This window comes from Sordaria macrospora, chromosome 7, assembly GCF_033870435.1.
Source record: "Sordaria macrospora chromosome 7, complete sequence".
Taxonomy (NCBI): Eukaryota; Fungi; Ascomycota; class Sordariomycetes; order Sordariales; family Sordariaceae; genus Sordaria; species Sordaria macrospora.
The window spans coordinates 1774815-1785133 of NC_089377.1; the positions used below are offsets into that span (position 1 = coordinate 1774815).

General features: G+C 49.9%; 1 protein-coding gene across 1 annotated transcript; it reads right to left on the bottom strand.

The window, feature by feature from the left end:
- Positions 1-7251: 7251 nt before the first annotated feature.
- Positions 7252-10319, bottom strand: SMAC4_00705 (uncharacterized protein). The gene is made up of 2 exons (XM_003349769.2): positions 8718-10319; positions 7252-8646 (listed from the first exon to the last, which is right to left on the bottom strand). Exons 1-2 carry the CDS (start codon positions 9256-9258, stop codon positions 7496-7498), a joined length of 1692 nt encoding a protein of 563 aa, XP_003349817.1. The 5' UTR covers positions 9259-10319; the 3' UTR covers positions 7252-7495.

Below are 10319 nucleotides of genomic sequence, written 5' to 3' on the forward strand. Positions count from 1 at the left end.
TTGCTGCACTCTGCAGTGTACGAGGAGTGCCAGGTATCTTGGGTATTCGGTCCAAATCGGTTCAGGTCATTTGCTCGTTAAGATGAAGGCTAGAAAATTGAAAAGTGCAAATGGGGGGGGCCATCCAAGGTGGAAGTCAGGAAGTCCGGAAGGCGCTATAACAGCGTCGCATGGCATTCCGGGGGATCCATCTCCAACCCAACGCTGAATCCACCCAAATGCTGGGGGATTTATGGGGCCCCGGGGGGGAGGCGGGACGAGGTCGAAGCGGAGTGGACACCCACTCACTGCTGGTGCCACCTCGGTGCTACAGGTACATCCGCAGTGTAAGAGAGTTCTTTTCTGCAGACGATCCAAGTCTCAAATTGCCTGGGCTCTATCTGCCTTCATTGACACCGAGTACCACCTTGACCGAATGATTTTCAACAACAGAGAAGGCTCGTTGGTCCCTCATTTGGCAGGTAAGGGAACCTCGCTTTCCTTAGACGAGCTCAACAATGCCCAGGGTTGGCGGCTGAGAAGCACGGATAAGCCAATGATGTCCTGTTTTTGGTGTCTGGTCAAGAGACCGCGCCATGGAGCCCCAATGGAGTTTTGCTCATGTTATTAGGTATTTCCCCAGTGCAGTTGCAGGAGCGTTGCAGTGTGCCATCTTATCCCTGTCCTGTTTATTCCCTTTAATTCCCTTGACAACCGAAAACCTGAACAACCCCTCCACCGCAACCCATATCCCATTCATTCATCTCAGCACCGGGTCACGCCCCGTCTCCCGTCTGATGTTTCGCTCTCCGCACGTTTTTCATCGGCTTCAATTCCGCATTCTACCACCTGCCAGTGGGGACCACAACTCGGTTCGTCCTAGACACTCGGCGCAACCTGCGCATGCCTGCGTTAGCGGACGCAAGCACGGGCATCAATGCCCTTTACGAAATGCCCCATCCATTCTCCATGATCCCCAGTCCCGGCGCTGTGGTTGATATTAACCGCTAGACTACATAGTACCTCTTAAGTGTCATTGCCAACCTCTTCTCTTCTTTCTTTCCCCACCCGTCGGGTGTTACCGTTTCTGTTTCTTTGGCCTTTTGTTCCATTTCACACAGAGCTCCCACGGGTTGCTTCACCTCGTTTATCACTTGTTCCTTCAACTCGAGGCCACGTCCCCATGGTTTGTTTTTAACTTGCCAAGTTCCAACGGGAGAGCCAAGAGAGCTAAGATCACGGGTAGTTATCACGCAGTTCCAACAGTACGGATGCAACTCACTATGGTAGTGCGGTTAATACTGGAACAACGACGGCAAACGCACCGGATTCTGTGCAGCCATCGCAAGCCATGGCTGACGCCTCACTGGAAACAAATGCCTAGGGCTGAGCTAGGATAGGATATCTTCCCTCATTCACATCATTTCTGACCGATCATGTCTTTTCACGTCATGTCTCTTGTCGGCACAGCACGCCTCCATCACAGACAGACAGACATGCAGCAACATGGCAGCTTCCGTCAGTCGCTGCCATGAGATATCACTGCCCGCCGTTATTCCCTCCCGCTGTCGCCCGTCTGAATCCCATCTCGGCACCTGTGGCCGCGGCCGCAACCTAGCCTACAGTACCCAGCCAGGAGATCGACAGGCGAACAACCAAGCCTGTACCATAATGCACCCATTGCTTATCAAGGTTCCATTTCGAATCCGTCCCTCTGGTTTCACTGCAGTGCAGTCTGCCAGGCATGCCAGTCACCACAGAAGGAGACGCTCGGGCCCTCGCCCTAGGCCTTACTGCGATTAAACTCCATCGCATTCGCTTCCCTTAACCTTTTGGGACATTTTTGTTTTTTTTACCCCTTGCTCTTGTTTTTCTCAGCGACCCTCCTGAAAAAAGCTTGCTTGACATATGCACCTCCACTTGCACTGAGGGACGGACACTAGCGTCTGCATGTCTTGATGTCGAGTCCCTGGTCCAGTGCCAGCCCTCCATGTGATGCCAGCCAACGTGCGTAATAACGGCCCTCCCCCTGCTGCTGCTCGCCATCGATTGGCCCAATATTTCTTGAGTTCAAGGGGGTTGCTATCAAGAGGACACACAGCTATATACTATTTTTCAGTTTGCTCCTCGTGTTGCCTGAGTTCATATTTCTTTGCGTTATACTGCAGGACAGTAGCACATCAACATTCCCTCCTTTTTCCTCCTATTCTCCTTTTTTCCTGTTCTGTCATTCGTCTTCGATTTGGATTTGATCACGCATCCAAATACGGACATGCCTACATTTGTACTGCCCATTCAGCGCAGAACACAGCATAGAGACAGACATAATCCATCAACCTCGTCTTTGTGTTATCGTAAGCAGGGGATCTGGCTAGGGACATGCATCAAAAACAAAAAGGAAAATATTCCCTTGCCCGGCTGGGGCGATACCAAGAGATGACGAATGCCTCGCTCGCTTGCTACTAACTGCCAAGATGAGCTTGGCTCGGTTGTCTTATCCTTCTCTGGATATCCTCACTTTCTCGCTTCCAGTGGACGATAGACGAGAGGTAGAGAAAGAGATGGAAATGACGGGCATATCCAACAGCTTCAGTGCGGGCATTTCCATTTCGCACTTCTCACACACCTTCTGTCGGCGCTAATAGCAAACGGCGTTACTAAGACCGGTGAGTGGTTCTAGAAGGAAGCCACACAATCTATCCGTCGACATCCACATCCAGCCTCCATTGTTGAGGCATGCTCGGCTTCCCACGTGCTCGGATCGTGGCATGATTTCTGCGTCATCAGGGATTTCCCTCTCTTTGTTCTTGACGGGCCCGAAAGAGGGAGCAAAAATAAGGTATCTCGGGTAGGTAAAAGGAATCAGGGCAGGGGGCCACGAGGGAACAATGGAAAACAAGAGCCAAGAATGTGTCTGGTTACGAAGCGCACCCGTCAGTTTGGTCTGTCCCGGTGCCGTGGGAGCGCTCCCACATCGTCTCCGAAGCTACTTGGGGGTTGTGGTGCGGCCTGGGACTTTTCTTGACCCCCTCTGATACGGAAATCTAGGGATTTACACTCATTACAGGGGGTCACGAGAGTGAGGCCATATTGTGTGTAAATAAAGGGTAAAAGAGAGATTATCTCAGAAGAAAGGCCTGGCTTCCAGCCAGCCGTCTGCACGCAGTAGATATGCAGCGCAGCGAGCTAGGTGGCCCGAGCGCAGGGCAACGGCTGGGCAGGCACCAGAGCCTCCATGGCAGCCCAGCTAATCTGGGCTGTCATGACTAGTCTAAGCTATAATACAGGGCATGGCCAACGATATCAGAAATCTAGGGATTCCAGTATCACCCTCTTTATAAAAGAGCGGGAACTTTTTCAATAGGATAGCGAAATATTATAGGACATTTAGAATATTAGGATGCGTTATAGAAAATTGTTAGTGAGAAGATGCAACACCCGTTTGTAAGAGTTCTACGAGGTATACACGTAGGTAGGCCTTGGTAAAAGTTGTAATATTTAACAAAGAGAAAAAAGAAAGCCTGTGCTAGTATGGTATGGAGCTTGCAGCTAAATACACAAGAGAGGTGCGGATATTAAAGGTGCCAGAAACGCCAAGGTCATAAATGTGATTCGTGCAGCACACTCTAGAAGTGCACCCAACCGGAGGGCAGGCCTGGCTTATATAAGATTCAAGCCAGGCAGACATCCTAGGCGCCAGCTCCATGACACTGTTTAATACTAATACTATTTCTTAAAAAACTAAGAAAATTTAAAAAGAATAAAAAGGCTCTAATAAAGCAATTCCCAAAAATTACATCAATTTTGTTTACTGCAATGCCCTAGCTGGCCTATAATAATAGCACCAGTATAAAGAAGCTACAGTGAACTATGCACTTGTAGCAGAGCGGAGCGGAAGCAGTAGGAAGTACGATAGCAGTGCTAAAGGAAGCAGCGTAGTAGCAAAGACAATAAAGTGATGTTGTAAAAGAGATCTTAGAGAGAACTCTACTCTTAAGACAGAAGAGTATAGTAAACTCTGCACTATGAGAAATAAATATTATAGTGAACTCTGAACTATAAGAATAGACTGTATTATATTGCTTGAATTGTGCTTGCTTGTTTAAGGAGTTACTAACTAAAGAAGAGAAGAGGTCTTTATATATGTCATAAGGCTAGTGCCCATGGCTGAAATGCCTGGCAATCTTGCCAGGCGAGTGCTCTACTCTCGTGGCAGGCAACATTAGCCTGTGCGCGCGCACGTCTCTTCTTTAGGACAGCCGGCCAGACTGCCCAGAAGGTGTCCTTTTCTCACCTTCTCTCTTCGTAGAACCTTATCGATTCTTTTGGCCAGCATCTGTGTCAACTATGCTGTACCTCTTACAATATACACGAACGTTAAGTATCTAGAAGCTTCCAGAGTGTAGAAGCTTCTGTAGGTTGATAGGAGTGCTTGTAAGAGCACTATACTATAAAAGAAATGAACTGAATCTATGAGCTTCTGGTACATTCTATGATGACAAATTAGTCTAAAAGAAATACTGAACAAGTTAGAAAATCCCAAAATACAGTGGCAAAACCTCTGTATTCTAGTACGTTTTGTAAAGGCTAAGTGGACTGATTCTATGAAAGAAATAGTTTAATCAGTCTTCTATACTACAAGGTAGTACAAGGCAGTTACAAGGCATAGTACTAGCTACACGTTAACAAATTTTAGCCAAATTGTTGGTAAAATATCTTAAAGTTGCTTATTTCTTAGTTGTTAAAGCGCAACTTCGCTTAGCGAGTTCGCGATACTAAAATGTCGATCTTTGGTATCGATGTAAAAGTCCGGAAGCTACTATTTGCCCAATTAAGAAAATGATTTTTTAAAATTCTAAAAAAGATATTTTTATTGTCACAGCGCTAGCGGACCACTCCATCACTAGGCTATGTTCCAAAAGGATATAAGTAACCGAAGCTGGCAATTCGGTCGCTCAAGTGGTTTTATATAATTGCAATGGCAGTCGAGAAGCACAACGGCAAGGCTGCTATCACATTTATAGCCTTTTCTCACTTCGCAATTTTTAGTAGAATGTTTAAAAAAACAGTAAGCGTAGTTTCAAATTTTGAACCTTATCTACTAACACCTTTTTATAGTATACACTAACATTTCAAATTGTCCTATAATAATTCGCTATCCTATTGAAAAATTTCCCACTCTTTCATGAAGAAGAGGTTGAGAAAAGTCCCAAGCTGTACCATAACTCCTAAGTAATTTAAAATTCTGCAATTCCGATGTTCTTAGCTGAATGGACAGGGAGGTGGGTAGGTGAAAAGGTGTTCACATCGGCTATATACTCTTCCCCTGGATTAGAGCTACGCTGCCTAGATTTACACGGATTTGTAGCTCGCTCACTCGTATACAAAGTAGGTAGCTTAACGAGATACTTGACCTAGATCAATGTTCGGTTGCTTGCGTTCTCGAAATATCTCTACCCAGTACCGAGACTCGCTCATAGCTGACAGCTGCATTGGCACTTGCTAGTTGTTGTTGTTGTTGTTGTTATTTTTAACGTCTACTTCCGCCTCCCGTAGGGCATGAGACGTGCCGCACCGGTGAGTCTAGCATACAAAATGAAGAGCAGTGCCCTAATTGTCCACCAAAACCATTAATCCGAGGGCAAACCAAGGCCTATTGCCAATGTAAATCATGTGTTGCCCATAGCGTAAACGCGGCCCAACACTTGTAATCGAATCGCCCAGTGGGCGAGCCGCCAGTATATGACGGAACCTGTAGCACAAAGGAAAAGATAAAAGAAATGGCAAAATCACTCCTCTCCGCTCTCGCTCTCGCTCTCCTCCTCCCGCAAGGCCTCCTCCCGCCTCCTTACACGGTGAACTAGCCTGTCCAAGTCCATCGTAACCCTCTCAATGTCGTGGCCATGGCCAACCTCCACCCCTCTACTCCGTAAAAACCCCGTAAGGTTGTCAGCGGCGCCACCGCCGTCAGTGTGCTGTTGCCAGAGTGTCTGGCGCCATGCCTTTCTTGTGCAAGTCCACGAAAAGAAGTGCGAGGTCTGGATCCTAGCGATGAAGCGCTGCCAGTAAACTCCAATAGCAAGGGAGAGATTCTCCCGCGTAGCTGCTTCGCCCGTGACCAGGGAAACTGCATATGCCTTTCTGCAGAAAAAGGGATGGAAGAGATCGGCACTTGCTAGTGTCTACCAGCCTATCTGCCTCTAATTTGTTGACCTTGGCCAAGCGTCACCAACCCGCTGCCAAGCTTCAGTTTCGAGACACTTTATCTTTTTTGCCGTCTTGGAAATTGCTTCACTTCCAAGAAGATCAGTCGATGGCTGTGTAAACCAGGGGATGTTAGTGAACATGATAAAGAAAACATACCCTTTACCTGTACCACATTCGCCGCAGCCAAGGGACCAAGACCAAAAACCTCGGAACCGATAACTCGAGTGACAAAGGGACCCGCGGGGCTGTGCACTTCCACTGACAGATAGCCCAAAGTGTTCTTTGTTGTTCTGGTTATGTATCCGATTACCCAACAAGCATACGCTAGAGAGAGGTATGAGTTTGGGTATGGGGAATTCGATTGAGGACACTGGTCCAATTTTTTTGTTAGAATAAGGTGCTCAGATGACAGGGACAGGCGTGCACCATGGCCAAGTCCGCCAAACTACCGAAAGTAAACGATATTCTGCTTGCAAGGCAGAACTCGAAGTGCATACTACGCTATATAGGCAAGGCCACAGCTACCACCCTGTGGCAGCTCGGGTGAGTCCCGGAGTGACTTGCTTACTTACCTATGTATGTGAGAGAAAGGCACTGAAAGGCAGTGAGAGGTAGTACAAGCATGAATATGGACAAGCCGAGATAGGTTGCAAATAAACCTTGGACGTCACCGGCGACGGGACTTGTTTTGCCAGGATTATGATATTGATTTGACATGTGGGCATTGGAATGGTGGATGGCTGCTTCCCTCTTGACCCTTTGTTTGAATGGCTACACGACTAGCTCTATGGGTACCTCATCGAGTGTGACATCGAGCATACATACCTAGAAGGTAGCCTTACGTTTTGTGAGGGAGTTAAAGTTGAGATAGCAGAGCAAGATGCTATTGTGAGCAAGGCAATTCCAGTTGCACTCGCTGGGTCAGTGGTTGAACATCGGGCTGTCTTGCATCATGGCCAACAATCAATTACTGCTAGCCGTTGTGAGCAAGCCTACCTTGATCCTGCAGCGAGCGAGCACCTTCTCTGAAACTGAGGGTGACCAAGGGCGTTCAAAAAGTTTGAGATGGTCTAAATTTGGGTCTAACCTATACTACTTCTCATCTCGTGTTTGACTTGCCCTGTGCTATACCTATCTGTTTCATCCTCCGGTACATGGGGCCCTCTGCCTCTGCTCTGGGTATCAATTCTGACCGAGTTTAACCAAACATTAATCTTCTGCCCATATTCTTGCTCATTTTCGTCGAGATCGTAATCGGATATCCCACATCATGTCATCATCTTATACCTACCTGCACCCATCACCACATTCACCGCTTACCCTCCTCCCCCTCCTCCATCACCGCCTTCCCAACCCTCCTATTCTTCCTAATATCCACCACCAGATACACCACACTCAACACCAGCCCGAAAGCCGTCAACCCCACCGCCACCCAGCAAGCCGCCCTGTACCCCTTCAGCAACTCCTCCTTGCTAGTGCCCCCTTTATTCACATACACCTCCGCGGTCGTCGCAAACCCTAGTCCAATCGAGATACTATAGTTCACCACCGTGTTGATCAAACTCGCCGCGATTCCCTGATGTCTCCTCCCCACCGCATTGCTAAGAATCACCGTCGACGCAGGGAAAATCATGTCCATGCCCCACGGGGTGATGACGACCGTCAGGAAGCTCTGGATCCAGTAGTTCTGCTCCAGCGGGCGGGTGGCGAGCAGCATGTTACCCGTAAAGAAGGCGCACATGGCGCACAGGATGGTCCACGCGGGGCCGATCTTGCCTAGCACGATACCAGTTACCACGGCGGCGATCGCGCCCGAAACAGCGACCGGGGAGAAGTAAGCGGTCGTCATTAACCCGGAATCGCCGCGGATTTCGAGGAACCATTGCCAGTTGTAGAACAGCCAGGTGCCGAAGGAGCCCCAGCCGCAGGCCAGACAGCCGAGGACGAAGGCGATGTCGCCTGACTTGAGGGCGTCGAGGGGGAGCAGCGGGTAGGAGGACCAGCGGAGTTCGATCCAGAAGAAGAGGGGGACGAGGAGGATGCCGACGATGAGCAGGACGTACGTGTACGGCTCGGTCCAGCCAACGATCGGGGCCTGGTTCCATGCTACGTTGATGAGGATCAGGGCCGCGACGCCCACGGTGCCGCCGATAACGTCGAGTTGCTTGAGCTTGTCGACGAAGGAGCTGCTGGCTGTATGGGCGTCGACGCTGTCGGGGATGATGAACTGCGCGGCACCGGCGAGGAAGAGGAGCGCGATGGCGAACGACCAGAAGGCCCAGGGCCACCAGGCAAGCTCGAAGACGCCGGCCATGGCGCAGCCCAGCGTGGCTCCGCCGGGGGCCATGGCGCCGAAGAGGGCGAAAACCATGTGCTTGCGTGGACCGTCGGGGTAGCTACCGCCCAGGATGGCGAGACCGTTGGGAAGGAGGATGGAAGGCCCTATGCCTTGGAAAGCGCCTGTGTCATGTAGTCAGTATTTTCATGCGTTTGTACGAGTTTGGAAAGGGGAAAGGAGACAAAACACATACGGCACACAATCATCATGATATTCCCCGAGTCCGAATACACCGACAATCCACAGATCATGGTCCAAACCGCATACCACGTGTACCCGATGACCATCATCCTCTTGTACCCAAACAAGTCACCCAAGCGGCCGCAGATGAGGATAAAGGTGCCGATTGTCAAGGAGTAGGCAGCCAAATACCAAGCAACGTCCGCAGCAGACGTGACGCCGAATTCCCTTCCGATCTCCCGGCCGATGCTGAGTGAGGGTCCCATAGACGCCTGCATGGTGAGCTGGGCGCAGCAGGTGATGCCCACGAAAGCGATCTCGTGAGGCAGCGAGAGCTTGGGCGCCAGGAAGGAGTGTGCTTGGGATTGGGTGCGGGCCAGATAATCATCGCGTCGGCCTTGTGCTGCTGCCGCATGTTCGAGATCGGTTTCCTCCATCTCCCCTTCTGATGATGGACTCAATGAGTCCACTCCCTTCTCGCGGTACAAGCCTTCGGTGGTATTGAGGTCGGCCGGGTGGTGTCCGCCAGACGAAAGGCGTGGTGTTGCTGACATCGTGGCCAGAGCCGGCTATGTGCAGTGATTGTCGGAGTGGTTATCGACTGCCTTGCTTTTCTCTTCCAAGCAAACTATGCTCCCGTAGAGCAAGTGCGACCCGGACTGGATTTCCTGCTGCTCTCGTGCGTTGCCTTCGGTTCCTTCCCAGGGGACGAGTCGTATTCCGGTCAAGCTAACAGCACCTTCCCGTCAACACGAAGTCAAAGGGCTTTGAAGTGGACAGCAAGATCGTTCGGAAATGCTTCACTATACACTGTTATGACCTTAGCTCGGGAGACCAAGTGCGAGAGAGCTTATCTTCACCGACAATGACATTTTAGCCATCTTTGGTGGAGGGAGGGAATAATATAACAAGATGTAAAAGACAGAGATCTCGGCGAAAACCATGACGGATCCGAGCCTCGAAGGATCAATGGTCCCACATAGGATTTTTTTTCCCTCCTAGTGCAGTGCACAAGGGGGAAAAAGGATCACCCAACAGGGAATCCCACCGGTAGGAAGGTGGATCTTCAATGGTCGCCATCATCAGGAACAATTCAAACATTCCCAGGCCGAGACTGGCTCGGCTCCGACCAATTGTGAAATCCTGTGAGTACCGGGATATCGAAATCCCTTTGTGAGAGCAGAGAGGTAGCACCAGCGTTGTAAAACTCCATGGAAGCGAAGCAGTTCCAGACGGCACCGACACCGGGCCTTTATCGCATCAGCTTATCAATCATGACTGATTGCTGAATGTTTGGGAGGAGATGGAGTCGGTCTGTCGTGAATTCGTCATCCTGTTCATGATCTGTGGATTCAGATTCGATAAACGGACAGGACGACCAGAGAGCGGGATGGCCGTTGATTTTCGGGAACTGGATGAAATTTTCCAAGCAGTGATCTGATGGGTTGCTGTTGCTGATGGTAACTCGGGATGCCCGTCGAGAGACAGGACGGTCAAGAGAAAGAGAAAAAGTCCATTCAGGTTACAGGGATGTCGCAGGTCGGCCTAGGCCAGATACGCCCTAAATCCTGGCCCATGCCCCTGATTTAATGGAGCCTCCCGTGCGGCATCATAT